General features: G+C 36.6%; 1 protein-coding gene and 1 long non-coding RNA gene across 10 annotated transcripts in view; one reads left to right on the top strand and one right to left on the bottom strand.

Annotated features, from left to right (window-relative positions):
- Positions 1-17534, top strand: part of VWDE (von Willebrand factor D and EGF domains) — a 37584-nt gene extending 20050 nt beyond the window's left edge. For 2 of the 9 annotated variants that reach the window (XM_039388638.1, XM_039388636.1), the window contains 18 exons: positions 929-1065; positions 3835-3990; positions 4585-4689; positions 5051-5165; positions 6151-6401; positions 6522-6741; positions 7290-7427; positions 8042-8104; positions 9578-10258; positions 10586-10681; positions 10767-10862; positions 11382-11477; positions 12415-12510; positions 12848-12943; positions 13435-13530; positions 13630-13725; positions 15004-15099; positions 15660-17534. In XM_039388638.1, the coding sequence (XP_039244572.1) occupies positions 929-1065; positions 3835-3990; positions 4585-4689; positions 5051-5165; positions 6151-6401; positions 6522-6741; positions 7290-7427; positions 8042-8104; positions 9578-10258; positions 10586-10681; positions 10767-10862; positions 11382-11477; positions 12415-12510; positions 12848-12943; positions 13435-13530; positions 13630-13725; positions 15004-15099; positions 15660-15820 (2795 nt within the window). In that variant the 3' untranslated portion in view covers positions 15821-17534. Of the gene's footprint in view, positions 1-928; positions 1066-3834; positions 3991-4584; positions 4690-5050; positions 5166-6150; positions 6402-6521; positions 6742-7289; positions 7428-8041; positions 8105-9577; positions 10259-10585; positions 10682-10766; positions 10863-11318; positions 11478-12414; positions 13565-13629; positions 13726-15003; positions 15100-15659 lie in introns of those variants that run through there. The other 7 variants (XM_039388637.1, XR_005566233.1, XM_039388643.1 and 4 more) reach the window with 7 other exon arrangements.
- On the bottom strand, positions 5405-17534 carry LOC113989047. The gene is made up of 3 exons (XR_003541109.2): positions 10160-17534; positions 9761-9883; positions 5405-7399 (listed from the first exon to the last, which is right to left on the bottom strand). It is a non-coding gene; the product is annotated as an uncharacterized LOC113989047 (long non-coding RNA).
- Positions 17535-21958: the final 4424 nt, after the last annotated feature.

Below are 21958 nucleotides of genomic sequence, written 5' to 3' on the forward strand. Positions count from 1 at the left end.
ATTGGCAATGTTTCCACACACTGTCTTCTTCAGAAAAGATCTCCCTTCCCCAGTATTTTATAGTCTATGTGATCCTCTTTACTAACAGGATCTGTAAGTGGGATGTTCTTCTCTTTATTGCTGTTACATGTCTGTAAGACAACTATTAGATATGATTGGATTAGAATCAATGGTGAAGAAAAAAAAAAGATAGAGTATATAGAGCTGGGCAGGATTTTTTAAATTTTCAATAAATAAGACAGTCACTAAAAATTCAGTTAAGTAGGTACACAGGAAAAATATAAACTCTACTACAAAACTCTTTCAAAATAAAACCTGCTAATATTTTGTTTTGCAATGGTGTTTTTGTTTTAGTGACCTACTTAAAAGCAAATAGAGAAAGAGGTATTCTTTCTATAAAAATAAATCTTTTATTCCTCTTGAAGTCAAATAAGATGGTTTTACTTCATAAAAACTATTTTTAGTATTCTAATCTGTCAGATTATTTCCAGAAATAACTTCCACCTGAGATATTTTTCTTTAGTCCTTAATTAAAAAAAAAATCCCATTGTAAATTATTACATAACCATCACCTTTCCAGTTCCTATTACTAGGGCCTGAGTTTCATTTTGATTTTATTCTGCCAATGTGATGTAAAGAACCATAGTTGAAAAAGCAAAACACATATTCACAAGTCTTTTTTGTCTGTTGAATTTTCTCTGCTTCATAATATTCAAGTTCTAAGAGCAGACAGAAGCCTAGCTTTAAATTTAGGATTCATTTTAACAATAAAAAAAATCTTTCTGTTTATGCCTTTCTTCATCTGGGTCCAGATTTCGTTGTTTACATAGTTTTCATAGTTGGATAGAAAAATAAACATATTGCTTAATGTAAATGCATATTAATGAGTTAATATACTGGCATTTATTGTCTAATCTCTTCTTTCAAGACGAGGCTCCAGAAATTACAGAGCTGGAGAATGCTGGGCTGTGTGATATTCGACAGTATGACTGCACATCAGCGAGAGTTTTTGGACATGGCTTCAGGGAGTCATTGAATCTGAAATGTGAAATCATCAAATTGCAAGTAGGTGTCCCTGAGCAGTGACAATTATATTTTAAGCTTCTTGTAGAACGAGAGACAAAATGTCTAACATATTATTCATTGATGTGGGTACAACCCAGTGATTCAGTCAAAGCTAAAAGGAAAGGCTCTCAGCACTTTGCAGCAGACACTGAATTCTTTGCAAGATTGCCATTTCCTCCATGATAAGAGAAATACAGAACATAATGGCAATGCTCAGCAGCTGAGAGGGAGATAACAGCATAGGGCAGCTATCCATCAGAAAAGGGCAAGGGCAACCCTGTTAGTAACAACCAGTACATCGTTGTTCATTTTTTTCAGTGCTTATGGAGAGGAATTCAAGTACCACTTCTTTGAAAAAGGACAGCAAGGTTAAAGACATTACTAGATTTCTGCCTAAATTCTAATGCTTGAAATAGCCCTTTATAAACAAAATAAATCTGTTAGGAAAAGAGAAAGGCATTTTTCATGTGTTGTCCATTTTCCTGAGGCTATTTAATGGTATACATCAGCTCTATACCCCAGATTTGAACAGGAAATTAAAAAAATTGCATGGTAAATGTTGTATGGTGAACTAAGGGGATCTGTATAGAGAGACTGTTGTTATTCAGACCTAGAATTTGCTCAAGGCAAATTTGTAAGCAGTTTACAAGTTTTGGCTGGAATAAGCAATCAGCAATTACAAGTTTTTATGTCGTGTTAGACACGAGCAAAAAAAGCTTCAAAGTAAAACTGTGTTTCATTGATGTGATGCTGGAGGGGGTGAGAGTTGGCAAAAGGGGAACCATTCAATGGGAAATTATGTTCTTGAGACAAAAGGTTTTCTTAGCTAGTTCTGGCAGATGTTAAAATTATTTTGACAGAATTAGCAATGCTGGCTATAGATTTCTCTTAAACTCAACATATATCCACTCAACTTGGCTTGAAATGATAGTCAGGAGTAAGTTTACACTCCATTAGGTTAGAAGACTTTTAGACCATGCTCACCGTAAGTCAATTATTGGGAATTCACTTATCACAGTTTGAAATGTCTCAGTTTTAACTTGTGGCAAGATATTCTGAAATCTCTCTTTTAGGTGCTGCATTTGGCTCCCGGCTACAAAAACTTTCTATTTAATCACTTTTAGTGATGATCTGTTCACTGACAAGAGCCAATTTACTGCTGTTAGCTGCAGTTGAGGAGAAAGCTGCAAATTTTTTGCTTGAGAATACAAAAAAAAAGGAAGTTTGGGTTTGGTTTTTCATGACGGAGTAATAGTGAATTTATGGAAATGTCAATGGACTTGCAACAGAAGTCCCTATATTTTGAGGTTGAGCTTAAATGATTATAATTTCATAGGGGAGGCATTTTGACAGAATTAAGAATTTTTTAGTTTCAATATTGTCCATAGAGTGTCTTACCCAGCATATGGTAGGAACCTGATAGAGGTTTGGGTTGGACATGGCCAGCAAGCTATGACTACAGAGATACAGAATTGAAATGTAAAGCATGAGAGTGTGTTTAACCTCTGCAAAACGAAAATATGGTTTTATTTCCTTCTGGTTTACACTGAACCCTAGAAGTAAGTTTTTCTATTAACCTAATGAGCTGGAATGCTAGTAGATCTGAGGGCTTTTTAATTGGTTTTTGAAAGGTTAATCTGTTTCTGAAAAAATTATCTGAACTTGCCTCCAGGTAATAACAAAAGATTTCTGGAGAAATAGACTGTATCATTTTTCAAAGGTTACAGTACTAAATGCACTCAAAATTATATATTTAGAAATATTTAGCATTTATACTTTTACTTACCCTTGCTGTGAATTATTTAACTGAATACATGGTGAAAGAAAAACAAAATGTTTGATTGGAACAGAAATAACTCATATGTCTTTTTAGCCAAAGTGTTTAATTTTCTGTCTTTGAAAAAAAAAACCAACAAAAAACCCCCCAAAAAATCCCACAAAGGCTTATACAGTGGATGATCTATGTGAGGACTGGGATTGAATAAACGTCTCGATTGGCTTTGGTAACTAGAAGATGTGCCAGTTCAGTAAAACCTAGTCAAGCTCAAAATTATTTTTAATTTCTTAAATTAATTTCTGTTCTCTTGATTCTTAGGCTGTCTGGATTCTTACTTCCATCTAACTTTATTTTTTTTTCATATGCTTATTCCTACTTCCACATCAATACTTCAGTCAAACAGTATTATCATCCTTATTCTGTTACCTTGAACTCTCAAGATGGATCCTTGGATGACTTGTCTTCAGTGTAGTTTAGAAGAAAAGTCTACAGGGTCAACGGTGTCTTGTCCTATTCAAAATCTACTGGCTTGTACAAGGGCTAAAAGGCTCAGTGCCAGTGTTCCCCCAGCACCCAGAATGATACCTGAGCTCTGCCAAAAACCTCATCTGTTCCTTCGATTAAAGCCTGTCCTCACATGGGAGCAGAGATGGAGTGTGACAGAGGCACTTACATGTCAGCTCGGTGCCGTTGCAGGACCGCCCACTGTTTAACCCTCCTATTACTCCCCAGTTGGAAGAACTCTTTGTCCTTGACAGTGCAGTGCCAAAGGGCCGTGCGTCAGCAAAGGCTTCTCTGCCTTTCTTCCACAGTAGCAGGCTTAGCTAAAAATCTGTGTGTGCAAATAATGTCATTTAATATTTGCCACCGCATTCTAATCCAGACACATTAGATTTGTTCAAAACTGTACAATACATGTGTTTTTTCTCTCTGATAAAAATATTTGCATGATGTGTTTCACTGAAAAATAGATTTTCTGTCTTACTGTTTAGTATAGTAATAGACAATGGATTCCTGGAGAACTTCTAACTGTGCCAGCTGTCTTCCAAAATGCCAGGACTGTCGACTGCCAATTACCAAATGATGGCCAGCAGTCTGATGTCATGGATGTGGTTGATGATAAACCCATTGCCAAGTGGCAAATAAAGGTATTTACAGAAATATTCACTTACGAATATTCCTATTAGATGAAAATATATCACGTAGATGTTATTCTTTTTTCAGTGGTTCTAAAGGTAGAACTCAGCTTGCCTGACTTGGGGTCTCAGTTTCATCACCTAAGCTGAAGTGCTGAGTGTCATTTGAGAGTGTTCTCCTGCAGGGGGACTGTAGATATGACCTACATCCTACAGTGACACTTGTTCTTCAAGAGTAGAAGTTACCCTAGAGCATTTCAAATAACACTGGGTACATTTATGGTAGAATTGAATTGAGCCCAGGCTATATGTACTAATCCCTGTGTGAGGCAGATGTCTGAGCTCTCATACGGATTGAGTCAATAAGGTCAAGAGAATGTACATACTGTTCAACTTACCCTAAAGTAGACACCTACATGTGGTTGGTCAAATATCTGCCTAGACTTATGGGCAGGTTTGATTAGATTTCTGATGACTGTTGTGAGAGTTTAAATACCCATATATAGTTGTCTGTTGCTAAGTGGAAGCTCACGTCAGCAGCCCACACTGGTGATCTATCTATTGATACCTGTATTGGTTAATCCATTTTTGCTGTACACCTTGCAGATTTCTAATGATGGACTCATTTATAGCAACTCTAAAACAATGATATTATATGATGGAGCCTGTCAGATATGCGAATCACAAGAATCTGGATTATGTACGTTAAAGGTATGTGTTTCACTGCTCTCCATTATGAATAAAATGCATTTTTTCAGGCAGAAAAAAAATGTAGAAAAATCAGCAGAATGTATCCTGTTCTTTTTCCAACAGGGATTTTCTATGCACAGAAATGATATGCACAGAAAGACAAGCTGAGATGAGGCAATTTTAAATGTAAAGAATCAAACCAAAAGCACTTCATATAATTACCAAATAAAACCAAACTTACTGTCTGTTACTTAGATTTAAAAACAAGCTTAGTTGTTTAATGGAAGTGCAGAATTATTAGATTTTATTTGGTGCTATACAAATTCATAACCAATTTGATAACAAAAAATATTAATAAATCACATTTTTATTTCTCTAAAAGGAGAAAACATGCAACATAGATGGACTCTGTTATGGTGAAGGAGACACAAATCCAACCAGCCCTTGCTTACTCTGCAGACCTGACATATCAAAGTTAACTTGGTCAGTTGTTGAAAGTAAGTTCTAAATAGTTCTTTTGTAATACCAAGTTGAAAGTCTACTAAGCTTTTATATTTATGGAAATAGTGATGGTTTAGTTTTAACTATTTACAAATAACTAATGAAAATTAACAACTTTCGGTTTAATTGGCACTTCGAAGTCTTTTGGTATTTAGCAAGCTACATCCACATATGGTTGTCTTCAACATATAGATATAAAAAGTATTTAAAAAAAATTATTCTGATACCAAACAGGTGGAGATCACAAACTGAATTAAATGACATGTGATATTTATTAGGCCCTTAATATTTGGACATCATCTACATCAATGGCATAGATACATGGCCTAAATATTTGAAAGTATATCCAAAGTTTTCATACTTAAGTCCATTTAGAAACCACACTATGTAAAGAAGACCTAAGATTTTCCTTTTCCTTTTCCATAGTATAAAGTTCTAGACTAGAAATTCTTCTTTTGGCTCAGATTTTGTATTTTGCATTGGTGTTTATGTGTATGAATGTTCTGGCAAGACTCTGCCTGGATTGGAAAGGGTCTTGTGTGAATGGGACTCCTGGTGCCTGTGTTGGTGAATCTTGTCCTCATTCAAACTTGTACTGAAAGCCAACGTAGCTATATCTATTTCAAAAGAGTGAAACCTGAATGAAAGGAATGAAATGAAACTCATCCAGCAGTCAGGAAGTCAAGGGATTTCCATCTTATAGTCATATAGTTAAAATATAGTGGTTAAATTCAATAAATTTTTTTTTGATGTATAGATGCAGTGCATTACAAGCTCTTGCAAAGTAAAAGTAATTTCTTGGTTATGTTGCTATAGTTAAAATGAAAATATCAAGTGTTTTTTCTGTGCCATACCAATGGCATTAGAATTTAAGAGAAAAAATTCAATGTGACCTCCTTAATAGAAAGATATTATCCTTTAAATTTTTTAAGGTATACTGTAACTTTTGCTTAAAAGATGAAAACATCTTCTTTGTTACAGGCAATCAGCCTCCAGTCCTTGAAACTTCTCAGGTTATGCTACAGACTTTTTATGGAGAAGATTTTGTATATCAGTTTTTGGCTTCAGATCCAGAGGGCTCTGCTATTCATTTCACATTGGATTCTGGTCCAGAAGGTGCCAGTCTTTCCCCATCAGGTCTCCTTTTGTGGAAAGCTGTGTCAACAAATCTCCATAAATTAACATTTTCTTTGACAGATGACTGCAATGCAACAACTAAGGTAGAAATAGAGGTAATGAATATTACAATAAAATGACACCTACTAATAAGATATTTAAGATATCTAATTACAGAACTCATTGCTAGTTCATTAAAAAAAATAGAAAACTGTCTTATTGGGCATGTCTTGTAGGTCAGTGTAAAATCATGTGATTGCCTAAATAATGGCTCATGTGTGACAAACATTAATTTCCCACCTGGAAGTGGAAGATATCTTTGTGTGTGTGTGGCTGGATTTGAAGGTGATCTCTGTGAAGGGAATACTGATGACTGTAGACTTAACCAGTGTGGTATTGGCAGATGTGTGGATGGAATAAACAGCTATTACTGTGAATGTCCACCTGAACTTCAAGGTAAATTGCTACTTTATTTACACACATTTATCACGTTCAGTGATAAATAGGAATTTCTAATTATATGTCTGAAATTGTATTTTTTAATTTTTGTCCGTAAATAGCTTACTGTTAGATTATGAAGAAATTTTCTGTTCTGGTGATAAAGATATATGGTATACTTCAAGATTTTTCTTGCATGAATACAATGGTTGTTTATTTTAGTTTACTATGAAAGCAAATTTCCACTGTTTTTCTCCACAGAGGTAAACTCAGCAATATGGAGAAACATAGGAGTGATGAGTTTGGTTACACTGTGATTTCTCCTGCAGATAAACATGTAGTTCCCACAGCTCATTTTCTCCATATTCTGCAATAAGCAAGATACTTAATATAAGATGAAAAAATGTGAATTGCAAACCCAGTCAGCTGTTCTTATTAGCTGTACTGAAATGATAGATATTTTTTTCTCTATTTCAGCACTGGCATACATTGTACTTTTATAAATATGCCATCAAAGTCTAGTGACACAATATTATAGAAAAAATTAAATCTGTATTTTAATGCAGGTAAACACTGTGAAGAGGATGTAGATGAATGTGTATCCAGTCCTTGCTTCCCTGGAGTATTTTGCTTCAATACTTTTGGTTCTTACTATTGTGGTCCATGCCCAGATAATCTGCAAGGAGATGGGAAGTCATGTTATGGTAAAATTCCTTGTTTTTCAGAGAAGTAGTACTATCTTACTGTCATTTAGATTAAATAGCTTTGATTATGCTTCATGTTTCTAACAGTAACTTAAAACTCTTTTCTGTAGTCAGCAAAACAGGACTGTGTCTCTGGTGATGGCAACATCAGACTGTACTGGGTTTCATAGCTGTAAAAAACTTCTTCTAGTGACAAGAAAAAAAAACCATACAAAACACCCCAATTATTTTATATCAAAGTAGAATACAATGAAATTTTTTGGGGGGGGGGGTTCTTCATTATTTTCATAATATGAGAAATTATTGACAAAATATTTTTCTATTAGATTGATTAGCATAGAATTATTTACCCAAATCAAGGCATTTGCCAAATAAGGTGCCCAAATATTTATTTACAATGCAATTACTGAATAACTTGAATTTTTAAAATACTCTGTTAAAAACTTTTTAAAGTTATTAAAAAAATATTTAAGAAATATATTTTACTTTTTATCTGCTTTCTGAATTTTGAGTTGTTTTTATCTATTGAAACTTTACCTTTTACTTTATTTAAAGTTGAAACAAATGTAGCTGCTTCTGTGCACTACTAATGTGCCTTCACATATTTTTTTTAGAAAGCTTTGAAGACACTGATGTTGAAAGGAAGGATTCCACAGGAGAAATTGGAGGGAATAAAGGTGATTTCTTTTCATAAAGAAAATTGAATTTCCAATTCACATACTGATAAGAATATAGTTGTCAAACAAAGGTCCTAGTCAGTTTTATGTTAGTTTAATTTTTCAGTTTGACACAATTTAATTCATTATTGGGTTTGTATTCTGATCTGAAAAATGAGACTGAAATGTCAATATCAACAAATCCCTTAGGTCAGTCAAGTAATTTTATTAAGAGTGTGATGTATGACACTCCTAGAGTTGCCTTTTGTTTTAGTGACTAACCACTGACATAAAATAGGTAACCTGGGGATAGGAACATCTGTTATATGAGATAAGCAAAAGTTTATGGCATTATGTTGAATGCCATTTTCCTGCTTTAACTCAAAGGAAAGGTGAAAGATGTGGCAAGTGACTGTCTTTATTCTAAAACTCTAAATGCTGTTGCTGGCATTTCCAGGTCTGTGCCTGCTGGGGCTTTCTTTGCAGGAAATTCTCGTGTGTCTTTTCCCTTTATCTCTGAATTGTTGTTGAGGGAGAAGGGAGGTACTCTCTCACTCCACTGCCAATGCTGGATAACTCTTCATCAGCTGCAAAATGGTTTGCTTTTCAGCATTAGGAGATAGAACTCTAATACGATTCAGTAAAGTTTAACCTTTTGTGGACCACTTTTTAGGACTATTGTAAATGGATTGAGGTTTCATTCTTCCTCTGCCCCATAATGCTAAAAGACCACATATAGCATTCCAGCAGTCTTGGATTACAGTGCCTTACTCCTTTCCACAGACTTCCAACTTTTCTTGGGCAGAATATGAAGAAGGTTTCATTCATTTTGCACTCCTTTCAATGAGGAGGCTGAGTCAGTCTCTGTTGTTTAGCAAACACATGCAAAACCTACTAATAAAACCCATGTAGAAACTTTAAGAAAGTTGCTTAAAAAGTTTGAAGAGTAAAAGATGGTAATACTTTTGCAACAAGGTGGTGGATTATTCACTGAGAATACTGTCCATGGTGCATCAGTAAGTAAAATCATCTATATACTTGTGATTAAATCTCTGCTTCTGGACTCTCAACTTATTACTAGCACTTAGACACACTGATGAACCATATGCAGTATCTTTTCTTTAAATTCTTTCAGTTACCTGGCTGGAAGCCATATATGGATCTGATAATCTGCTCTGACAGTAAATCTCTTTATTGACGTGGTATGGGAAAATCCTGCTATCTAACTCATATATATGGTGGTTTCTCCTTATCTTCTGGCCAAGAAGAGGCCATGGTGAGGGTGGAAAAGGATGTAAACAGAATACCTTGATCTTCTCTAATTCTACCACTTAGGTTCTACTGCTTACATTCTGATGTAGCACATGGAGGGACTTCTTGAAACAGAGAATGAATGGGCTGTATGTTTATCTGTTCAGAAAGCATTCCCCATGCTCAGAAGGAAGAGTCCGTGGTCACATACTTTTCCCCCCCTTTCTTTCTAACATGCTGCAGGGTTTCAACAATCATCCTTTGAGAAGGTTTTAAGCATCTCAAGCTATATTCCCAGTTCTACAGATGTCCCAAAGAGATTTATTTCTACAGAAATGGTCAGTAGCAGCACAGCACCAGCCTCCACAGTAAAAACAATCACTGCCTGGAAGTCACTTAATTCTCAGAGAAGTGCTTCTTTACAACCTGCTGTTACTGGAAACATTGCTCACACTCTCAGGACCATCAGTGGTCACCTTGCTGACATGGAAGTGAGTTCTTCAGTACATACTGTGATGACTGCATCTTCAGGGAGCCTTGCTGTATCACCTGAGAAAAAAACAAGGCCGCAAACTGAGGCCTACAGCTATTTTGACACTAGCAGGAAGACTTCTCCTAGCAGCAGAGCAAATATAAGCAAAGGACTTTCTTTGCCAAGCAAAACATTCAAAGGTGGCAATGCTCAGAGAGTTCTGCACCTATTAGCCAAGCATAAAGCAAGTAATTTACCTTTTGCCCCTGTCAAAGTCACTGTCCCACCAAAAATGCTTCCTGAAGAACTGAGTGAAGCAGTGATTCCTAAAGCAATAACCTGTACTGACTTACCCTGTTTTCCTGGTGTACACTGTGAGCCAAGTCAGGATGGAAGCATCAGGTGTGGTCGTTGTCCTAATGGTTATTATGGAGATGGCTTCACTTGCAGAGGTATTACAAATAACTGAACTTAAATGCCTGGAAAAAAATAATATTGAGATGTCTTTATAACTTGAAAGTACATTGTTACTGTATAATCAGTGAAAAGCACGGTGTATTGAATTTTCTCACTTTCATTATTAATATTGGCATAGCCTACAGGCTTTTAGTTGTATGGATGCACCTAAAAATATTTTCCTGATGTGTCTTAGACTCCCATTTACAGACAGTGGCATAATGGATTCTCTGTGATTTGTGCATTATGTTAGGCAAAGCACAGTTGTGTGAAATGCGACTTTTATTTTCCTTATTCCCTTTGTTTTCTTCATTGCCTTTCAGCAAGATGTAGACAAACATGTGGCAAAAATATGGAGTGTGTGGCACCCAATATTTGTAAATGCAAGCCTGGTTATGCTGGTTTTAACTGTCAGGCTGGTGAGTATGGTATTTTGATTTTGCCTGTGGTAACTCATATGCACAAATTAATGATTTGAAGAGTGATATTGATTTTTTCACACAGCTCTGTGCAGACCTGATTGCAAAAACCATGGGAAGTGCATTAAGCCAAATGTCTGTGAATGTCTACCAGGATACAGTGGCTCCACTTGTGAGGAAGGTAAATAGAGTATTTTTTGCTTTTGAATACATAAATACCCAAAGGATGCTGTGAACAACTTCCATGACTGTTCATTCTGACAGCAAAGAGGTGTGCTCATTTTACTTTTACTTTAACAGAACCCTTAAGTAACACAATGTATATCCTAATTTTCTTGATATACATTGTAAATGTTGCTTGTGATTGGATATTCCTAAATTTAGCTTTTGCTATAAGTAGAGGACTTCACCAGTGAATGTAATTGCCCCTAAGCTAAACAGTCCTGAAGAGTGAGAAATACTCTCTGGAAATTGTGGCAGGTTTCTTTTTTTCAGGGTGGCCACCACTGTTGAGACTGTGTACTCTTGGAATGAAATTCTTGTTGTTATTCTTGTCAAAAGGCATTGCATATGTCTCCTTATTTTATTTCCAGTTCTTTGCTCACTGTCAGTTATTAACATTTCCTTTTCTATAAAGCATGACCAATCCATGCATCTTTGTGGAGCTGATTTCTTGAACAACATAATTCTGTACCTGCAGCACATTGTAAACCACCCTGTCAAAATGGAGGCACATGTTTGGCCAGAAATCTCTGCACCTGCCCATATGGCTTTGTGGGACCAAGATGTGATACAAGTAAGCAAAAGAACATGAGGGAAAAATACAGAACATTTGCTTCTGTTGTTCAGGAGCAAGAAAGTAAATTATGGTTTAAATTTTTATGCACTCTGTTTAATGCTAGCAAATGACATAATACCTCTGCCTCTTTGAAGGAGCCCATACTTGGGCTTTTTGAACATTAGATAATATTTGCATATAACTTTAAAACATAATGGACTATTAAAGTTTGGCTAGATTTCATCCTGGTAATTTTTATCATTCAGAGAGTCCAAATTTAGACATGCTGTTTATATATAATTCACTTGAATGTACTACTTTATTAACCTGGAATTGAGAAAGTTCTTTGTCTCCTCCTCAAATCCCAGCACTTTTGGACTCAGTTTTTCTTGTTCTAGTCTCATTTGTGACACTAAAAAAAAAAAAAAAAGCTGTTCTTTGTTAAGGAGTACTAAAGAGAATGAGATCTAGTCTTGAAGAACTGATTCATGGTTTTCCATGATACTTAAATGTCTTTGCTTGTTAGTCTCGTGTCACTACGAGCCCTTGCTAAAGTGATGGAAGACAATTGACTGAACTTTCGTGGAGTCCATCAAACTCATCATGTTACATGGTCCACTTGTCTCTTAGTATAGCATTTCCCATTTGTTTTAGAATTTTTTTGAAATTTTCTTGGTTTTTAACACTGAATATAACCAAACCATGGATAATTGCATGGAAAGACATTTTATTTACTTTGTTGTCTGGTGCTAGCTATTATGGGTTTGAGACTGGATTAATCTGTTCAGCAATTCCTCTTCAGCTAGTGGAATTGTATGTTATTTCCAGTGTTGATATGTAGGAAAGAACTGTAATATTAATCAAGCATAATTTGTAACATATCTCTTTCTCTCTCTTCACCCCGATCTCCTCCCCCGCCTTCTCCTTTGTTTTTGCCCAACATTTTGGATTCTAGTGGTTTGCAACAGACATTGTGAAAATGGTGGTGAATGTCTCACTCCAGACATCTGCCAGTGTAAACCTGGGTGGTACGGACCTACATGCAGTACAGGTAACACTCCTGCAACTTCCATGTTCCAAAGAGAGCGTCCATGGGACCTCCCATAGTTTGAAATCTGGAACTGTGTGGCTCAGAGAGCAGAGATGGGCAGCTGCTTACTGCAGCAGAGCTCCAGCACTCCCTCATGACTCTGCATGTAGTTTTGCTGCCAGCAGCACCTCTTGGAAGTCTTATACTGATCCTTTAATTTTGGTGAAGATTCTGTGGGAATGGTGTTACCTGCAGTTATCTTAGGTGTCTAGTTCCGGTCCTTGCAACACACACACATATTTTTATATACTTTATTTGGATGTCATGCTTCCCACTCTTCCTGACCCTATTTCTGCAGCAATGTGTGATCCTGTGTGTCTCAATGGTGGTTCCTGTACTAAGCCAGATGTTTGCCTCTGTCCACATGGATTCTTCGGTGCCCAGTGTCAGAATGGTAATATTTTATATTTTTTCTTACCCTCACCCCTTAGCTGCCAGTATGAGACAATGTGTGAGAAAACATTAAGACACAAAATTAACAATCAAGTCATGTAACTAAGTGGTGCAAAACAGATATTGTGTTATTTTTTAGATTTTATGACTGATTCAATGAGTGTTCAAGGAGAAGGGAGACTCAAAATTGGTCTTGTCTTCCACTCAACATTTGAGCAGCATTCAACCAGTGCCATTGTATATTTTGTGTAGTCTAATTACTCATGTACACATACAGTTGCCATCCTTGACCCCTTTTTATCTGATTTTGTCTTTACTATTGATGTTGGCACCAAACCACATTAATATGATTTTTACAACACTGGCCTGATAGTTCTGAATGTCTATACAAGCTGTCAGAATCTTAGTCTTGCTCTCTTGTTTCACAGAAGTATATCACTAAGGCAAACAAAATACTAACTACAGCCTTTTCCTCCTCTTTCTGTCTTTTAGCTGTCTGCAGCCCGCCTTGTAAGAACGGTGGTCATTGCATGAGAAATAATGTCTGTACTTGTCCTGATGGGTACACAGGTGGAAGATGTGAAAAAAGTAAGCCAGTGTTAAAATCCTTCCAGGATCCAAAAATAACAAACAAATTATTCTGTAATCAGTTAAATGTATTGAACAGCACATGGGTTTGATTTTAAGGTATCTGTGAGCCAAGGTGTATGAATGGAGGAAGATGTGTCGGCCCAAACATTTGCTCTTGTCCTTCAGGATGGAGAGGAAAAAGATGTGACACTCGTAAGTACCTTGTAGTTAACAGGAGAACTATACCTTACAAGTAAGATATGATTTAAGGTTACTCTGTCCACACAAGTAATAGGAAGTTAGTGCCAAAGTACTTAAGTATATACACACGTTGAAAAAAATAGTAGTCTGTAACTTGGAAGAGAAATTTAGGATGGAGAACTAATACCATGCAGTTCTTAGGATAAATCATGAGACCAAAATATCTTTTAAGTTCTTGTATAGCAAATATTATCTGTTTCTTTCTTAATTCTTGTCTAAATAAGAAATATCCATATTTCTGCAAGGAGCTGAGTTCAATAAAGTGAAAGAAATTCAATTTGTGCTGTAGGATATAAAAACAGATAGAAAAAGAAGTTCAGCGAAAGATGGGAAAACTGTGGAAACGGTGGGAAGTGATTGAAATAGAAGATGGCAACGAGCACAAGCTCTTTAGGACAGGCAGAAATAGGACTGTGATGGTAGAACATCTGTGGGTCACATTATATCTTAATGAAGATACTGATGGTGCATAAAGAAAATGTATAAAATGTGTCAGCGTGGATAAAAGCACAATCTGCATGAAAATCAGCATGAGGATGGGTGGTAGAAATCCCATAGCTAAAGTGTTAGTGTCTGTCATAGTACTCACCCGATGCTCAGGAACTGATGCGGGCAATGAGCTCTCTAATGGCACGGAGGAAAAACAGTTTTCCCTGTATTACTTTCTGTAATTATTGGAAAGGGGGTTTTTTTTGTTGAAAAAAATATTACCAGTATGGACATGGATGAGATATTCTTGGAAACTCTGGAAGAGAGATTTGATTATCAAATAGGCACCTAATGAATGGAAACAATAGCAGGTTAATTATCGATTAATAAGCAGGGGCAAATGTGCAGAAAAATGGGTCACAGAAAATAACTTTGGATCAAATGTTCATGAGTTGATTCACCATGTGTTCAGTTGCATGACAGACAAAAGATCTCTCACCAAGGTATGGGGTTTAGAAAGGTAAATTTAGAAAAAGCAAAGCTATTTAGCATATTTCAGGCTTTTGTAGCAATCTGTGATGCCACAGAACATCTCAATCTGTGCTTTGGCTGTAGGGCTTTTTGTTTCCAGTTGCCTTTCTTCTTTAATATCCTATTGATCTTAGATAGATAGTTCAGTGAAGACGATGTGACTCTTGTGTATGGAAAGCACTTAACCTCTCATGGGCGTCCTGAAATCTGAGTCATAAGTCAAAGTAATCACTTGGAATTTAACCAAACTTTGTGATGATGTTTGTGCAGCAATCTGTCTTCAGGAATGTAAGAATGGTGGGGAGTGTATTGGACCGAGTACATGTCATTGTCCTCCGCAGTGGGAAGGAATCCAATGCCAAACACGTAAGAATTATGTGACCTGAAACCTCTTGCTTCAGCACAGTTCAGACTGCACAGTACAGCCATATGCAGAGCCTTGAAGTTCTACACCTTGGTTGTATTTCACCCTAATCTGTGTCAAAGGCAGGATAAAGAGTAGAGATTCCTCTGCCCATTCTGAAGCCCTCCAGGATATGATGGCAGTCTGGGACCGTGGCAGTATGTGTTGGCTTGCTCTAATACTGTACACTGCTGTACCAGCCCTGAGAAGCCATTGCAATAGCTTGAAATAGTAAGATGCATTAAAAAACACCTTACTCATGTTCCTTGCTCAGTCTCATTCACACTCTTGGCATGTTCTCATGTTAAATCTGCATCAAAGCATGGGGGGGATGGGATGGGCATAAGAACTTTGTTGGTACCACATGACCTTTAAGTCTCCTATGCTGAGGGGTGTTTCCTTGCGAAAATACTGAACGAGTTCCTGGCTCCTATAAGCAAACAGAATAAGTATATGGAAATAGTAGCCACTTTTCCTCCACCAAAGTGTTTCCATGAATAAAGCCACATATCTCTTGTTTTAGCTGTATGCAACCAGAAGTGTCTGTTCGGAGGCAAGTGTGTGTTGCCCAACGTATGCTCTTGTCGTCCAGGTTATACTGGAGTCCTCTGTGGGAAGAAAATTCAGGTACATGTGGAGTCAAGATGCCATCACAGATACAGTGATTTGGGAGTCATTGTCTAGTCCACCCTGTCCAATGAAGCAGCACGACATATGTATTTAGTCTGATTTCTCCCTTTCAGTCTTCAGTGAGGGAAAATTAATGAATTTCCTAAGAGCTATTCCAGTAACTTTTAGGCTTTAATACTTAAAAAATTGTTTTTAACACCTAATGTACATTTCCTTTGTTTCAAATTAAGCTGATTATCTCTTGTCATGCAGCAGGGATTGGTAACTATCCTCTTCAGAACTACTATTCTCTCTTCCAGCATCTGGCCCCATTTTAGGGAGAAGTGTCCTGCTGTTGACTTTCTTAGCTTGCATCAAGTCAAGCTCTGATCTTTTCCCAACTAACTACACTGCCACTCAGTTCATCCCTGTTTTATACAAATGTTCATTATCCCAAAGTGTAACTTGGGAGTAGGTTTACTTTTTTGCATCATAAGGTATGATGACGATTTCTCTGTTTTGTCACACAATTTTCTGTTGGATTCCCTTGTTTGAGTGCTGACAGTCACTCACTGAAGTAGTTTAATTAAACATTTCCTTACAAGTAACTTCTTTGTGACATCTGAAGTAAAAGTATGCTCTTCTTGCATCATCTGTGGTGTTTCTCTTCTTTTAATTTCAATTTTCTGGTGCCAGTAGAATTGAGAGATGGGGCAGATATGTTTCAGAAATTGAAAGAGAGAAATGCTCATACATCTTTTGAAAATACAAAACTACATATCTTATGACAATAAGAGACTATTTTTTTCAATATGGATTTCCAAAATTGGCCCTAAAGAGAGGAATATTTTGATTTAAATGTTTACATAACTATGTCTGCAAAGCATTAATATATTTTTAATCTAGAAAATATATATTGCTGATCAGTCAGACGGTGCTGTATTGATTAAAACAGCAAATTTTCTTTAAGAAACAAAAGAGCTATAGACACAAGTTTAACTTATGTTGTGATTCTGTGTATCAGGAAAGCAGAGACTCATGGATAACTTTATTGTAAACATGGGCTGCATCATTAAAGTCTTTTTGTAATTTTTTTTCTCTCTCTCTCTCTCCAAGGTACAAAGGCATCATGATTGAAGAAATGTATCAATTAAATTGCAATGCTTCATGGATGTATGAGACTTGAAAATAGCAAAAGGGTTAAAGGCAATTACAGAGCTTATTTAAATGAAAGGAATATTCAGAAGTGTTATTTTTAAAGATTCGTATTAGCCACAAATACTGGTGAGCTTCAAAACAACAATCTTGTAGTCATTAAAGCATATGTATATTTCTATAATTTTTTGCTACCTCATGCACAAACCCCACAGCTTCTGATGTCTTCACTGGACTCAGATCTGATGACTGATGCAAACTGAAAATTCTGCAGTTCATTGATGCAGTCAGCTGGACTGACATTTCCTTTGTGGGAACAAGATTGTAGCAGCTGCTGAGTGTCTCCAGCAAGGAAGGCAACACTTCAGCATTTCCTGAATGGTACCTTCTGTTTGTAAACACTGTATACATTATGTATTATTTGGCTGCAGACAGAAGAAAAAGCAGAACTATGTTTTTCTTCTTCTCTTGTATTTGCATCATTCTTGGTGTAATGATAAGCCAGTAGGGAGGAAGGAGGGGAAACCTGAACTGAGGCTGGGCTACTAACAATGGAGGCTTCCTTCCTATCTTGTTAACAGTCATCCAGGTGCAGAATGACTCTGGTTTATCTGTGACAAGCCTTTGTAGCCACAAGCCAACTCTTCTGTTTTGACTTCCTTACTTACACTTATGAATTTGAGTACCCAGCTACTGAATTATTGGTGTGTCTGTAAGACTTTAGGCCCCTGCTTTGAGATAGCGTTCAGTAATATGAGGAAATTTTGTCCCCAAGTCTTTAGGAGAAATTTGACAACACTTTTAGCAATGCTGAATCTTAAAATGGGAACTAATAAGCAGAGAAATCTGTTGTATATATGCCATCCGTACACATCATGTCAGAAAGTATTTGTAAGGACTTCTTAGAGGATTTCTTTCCATTACCTATTGCTCCAATGAACTGTTAGCACCTACCAGATACTAGATAGTTTTTGAACAAATAAAATTGCATTTTTTCTTAAGTTTCCTACAGAAGACCGCTACCTTCTCCTACAGCTGTTAAAGACATTTCAGTTCCTGCCACAACGAACTTGAGTTCTGTAAAAGACACAAATATCCCTTTACTTAAGCCATTCAAATTTACTGGTTTGTTTTGTTTATTTTTGTTTATTTTATCATGACTTCCTGTTCTCCTGAGCAATATTTAGTTTACATACTCTAATTCTGAACGGGAAGAAAATAAGAGCTCATTTTGCCATTTACTGCCACTCTGGGATGCTGATTGCCGAATCACAGCTTTTAGCAGCTCTGTGCATAGATTTCTCCTCACCTTTTTATAGTCCTCTTATGTCATTTTGCAAAGTAAGCTGACATTCTGAGAGCTCAGCATCATTCCAGAATGATACCTGATGGATTTCCAAGTGCCTGACTTGTGTATTTAAAAAATATTTTCAGTTTCCCACTTGCATTTTAAATTTCAGTGTTTCCGTAGTTTCTTTCAATCAAGCATCCCAGTGGCTGATAGCCTGATAATCTGAGAACTGTTCTATTATTTAAAACCTTTCTCACATCTCACAAAGATCTTGATGAACAAAACCTGACTAGCTCTTGGAACTGATGCCTCAGGATGATGCTTTGAATACATAAGGTTCTGAAAATGTTTTTAAAGTGCAAACACACCAGGATCACATAATCTCATATTGTAATCACCCCTATTCCACATGTCAGTTACAGAGGTACTGTGCTAAAGAGAAAGAGAACATCTGTCTGGAACACTGCTAATAGTATTTTGGTTAATGAGTTTCTGCAACCCTCTGTTCACAAAACTTAATATGTATATGTGCATTCTAGGATTTCAGGCTGAATAAAGGGTTTTTTTATCATAACTTTTAGTATTTCCCACTTATTTTCAATGGTTCTAAAGGCAGAAATTATTTTGTTGACATTTTCCAAACACAAGCTGTGTGAACAAAAGCACATCCAGAGTTTTGCTAAATAGTAGCTAAAAATGCTCAGTGCTAAACTGTGCTATTTTTCCAGCAAACACATGGTGCAGAAAAATTACTAGTACATGCAAAAGGCCAGACAGCTACTTCAAAGCTGTCCAGTAATTATGCGATTAGTTGAAACTATTTTGTTACTACATTGTCCATCATACACGTGAAACAGAATTCACTGTAATTAAAAAGCACATTGCAACAATGCAGCAAAATTGCTCAGTGCAGCAAGAAGAGGCAGAAGCATAGAGAGTGCTTGTGTACTGAGGTTAACAAGATTGTTCTAAACTTGCAATCTGAAATTAAGCCCCAAAGATTTAGGGGATTTGGGACAGGGAGAGAAGGGTTGCATAGTGCTGGAGTTCACACAATTTCGATACGATGGAACGAATGCCCACTTGTGCCAAACTGAAGATCTTGCAGTGACCCTTAGCACATTATGCAGAACACAGGCACCTTCACTGAATTTTCTTGCATGATTTCTTTAGACACTAAAGAGCGCTGCAAGGTACCTATGTACATCATCCATTTATTACCAGGTTGTACTACAGTTGCTCTTCAGGCCAGCAGAAATTCTCCCAAGTGCAGATTGACTTTTGTCCCTGATCTTGAAAAGATCTTTAAAATGCAGTACAATTAATGCTTTCTAAAGGAAGGACTCGTATCACAGGAGATACCACAGCCAGCCATGTTGGCTGTGATTTAAAAATAAAACCACAAGTGGGCCCCATGAGAAAGGCTCTTTCTTTTTACAAAAGTTAATTACATGTTCTCAGAGGTGTGAAGAGAAGCAAGTTAACATTTCCGTTTACAAAAAGCAAACTTATAAAGAAGAATCAGCACAAATCCTAAAGTAAATAGGTATAAAAACTGAAGCTACTTGACAAATTGGTTACATCAACTCCATTACTGGTCCAAATGGGAAGATACAAAGTTTAAATTCTCAATAAAACATAACATCTGGGTAGATATACAAACCCAAATGTAGAGGTTAGAAAGTTTTACTAACGACTAAAGATGTTTATGCTGTTTCTGTCACATTAAAGGTGTCACATGGCGGTGTCAGGTCATTTTATCCAACTTCCGCCCACAGCTCTGTTTAGCCAGTAAATGATATTTTACAGATAAATCACTTAAATCAATTCTTGCCACAATCACTTAAGAGTGAAAGAGAAAATATAAATGGTAAAATGTGAGTGTAAGTAGATTAGAAAGAAGAAGCACTTCTCACACTTCCACGCACACTCTAAAAAGACAGAGTATCAAAAATGCAACCAGTGCAATATCCCTACAATTTTTCCAGTTGTTTATAGTGAAAAACAGAGGATCCTACTAACTATAGTTACAATTAGCTCTAATAAGTAAGAGAGCTAATATGTTCTGTATTGTTTTTCTTGAGCTCTGAGCTGCATGCATGACTCGCTTCCCACAGAAAGACACATCTATCTCCAAAAACTACATTCTGTAATTTGTACATTCAATCCTCCAGCGAGTGGAAAACAAACAAAAGACAAGAATTACTGACAGTTCTTTTAGTAAATGTACGTGGAATGTGGAAATAATGTGGGGACCTGGACTGTCTCTTTTATTCTCACTTAAAATTTAATTGAATTATAAAGAGAAATTATACTTAACAAAACAAAAAAAAAAAACATGAAAAACCCTGTAGCCAGTAGATGGTGCTACATTCAAGCAGTATTTCTAAAATATGACTACTTTCTGTGTGATATCAAACTACTGTTTACTTATTTCAGTCATTTCTAAAGAAGAAATTAATTAAATTAACATTTGTTTTGGCCTGCTCAGAAACACCAATTATACATCTCTCACTGACTGCTCCTTTTACTCCTAACAATGTCAAGATCTCTTTCAGCTTCTAGTCACCATTATTGTCAATTTTGTCTGTACTAGTCAAAGTCAGTCTTTTGGGAATAATACTGAGATATGATGCCTCTTTGTATTTACATAGTTCTGCTCATTTACTCTAAATCTTTGGTCTGATATAAGTAATTTTTTTCCCTTCACTCCCCTGTAAACAGTATGTCACCTAAGGTATTCAACTCCTAAATTTCTAAATTATGGCATGATTATTGTAATGAACTGTGACACTGAATTTCATCATCATCAAGCCTACTTCAGAACCACTGATAAATCATCTTGTTTCATGCATGAAAATCACTTTTTTTTACTAGCAGGTGTGGAATAGACAGTGTATCACAGCACAAGCAGCATAAAAACCATGCACTTCTCTTATGTGGTCCTCTGTCTCCGGGAACAAATCCTGCACAACATGCCTGTAGCAGGTTTGTCTGAACTAAATGCAACAGCCTCTAAAGCAAGGGCAGAGGAAAGCTCGACTGTGCCACACAGCAATTGCTCATAACAAGAAAACAGGAGTCTCATGAACTACACCCTTGCCTTTCATTTGCTCCCTACATGCTTGGGTTCTCTCTTTTAGAGAAGGCTGGTAACTGAGAAGACCCATTACCCTTGCCTATTTGCTCAGTGACTTGTAATCCCTGGAGAAACATGCCCATATAAGTCACTCTGCCCATGAGAGCTACTGCATGTTCTGTTAAGGGAGTTTATACAAAGTTAAAATGTTATTCCAACAAATGGACTAAAGTGATGCGTAGCTAAAATTCTCCCATCAAAAATTCCAGTTTCACCTAGAAGACAATGAAAACCAAACTATCTCTCTCAAAAAAATAATTCATCTGAGCATAATTCAGAAAGTTGACTGATTCAACTCACATGTTTTGGCAAAACCTTCCTCAACTGCAGCATTCAAGCAACGGCACAAGTTAGACATGGAACAATGGACATAGGAGTCTCAGTGCAATATGCAACCTGACCAAAAGGCTGCAAAATCTAAATAAGGCCACATGGGAATATCTCCAGAAGGGAGGCCTCAACATGTTCCACACAGGTGATTTGTGACAGGCACAGCTTTTCCTCACTGCCAGTCTGTAGCCTCCTAGTACAATGTTATAGGAGCATTGTACTGCTCCTATAACAACACAGTCTTGAGTGGAAAAGAATTATCAATGTCTCCAGAAGAAAAACACATTTCCCTATCTCA

Source organism: Pipra filicauda, unplaced genomic scaffold, assembly GCF_003945595.2.
Source record: "Pipra filicauda isolate LSUMZ 115617 unplaced genomic scaffold, ASM394559v2 scaffold66_size7647185_pilon, whole genome shotgun sequence".
NCBI lineage: Eukaryota > Metazoa > Chordata > Aves > Passeriformes > Pipridae > Pipra > Pipra filicauda.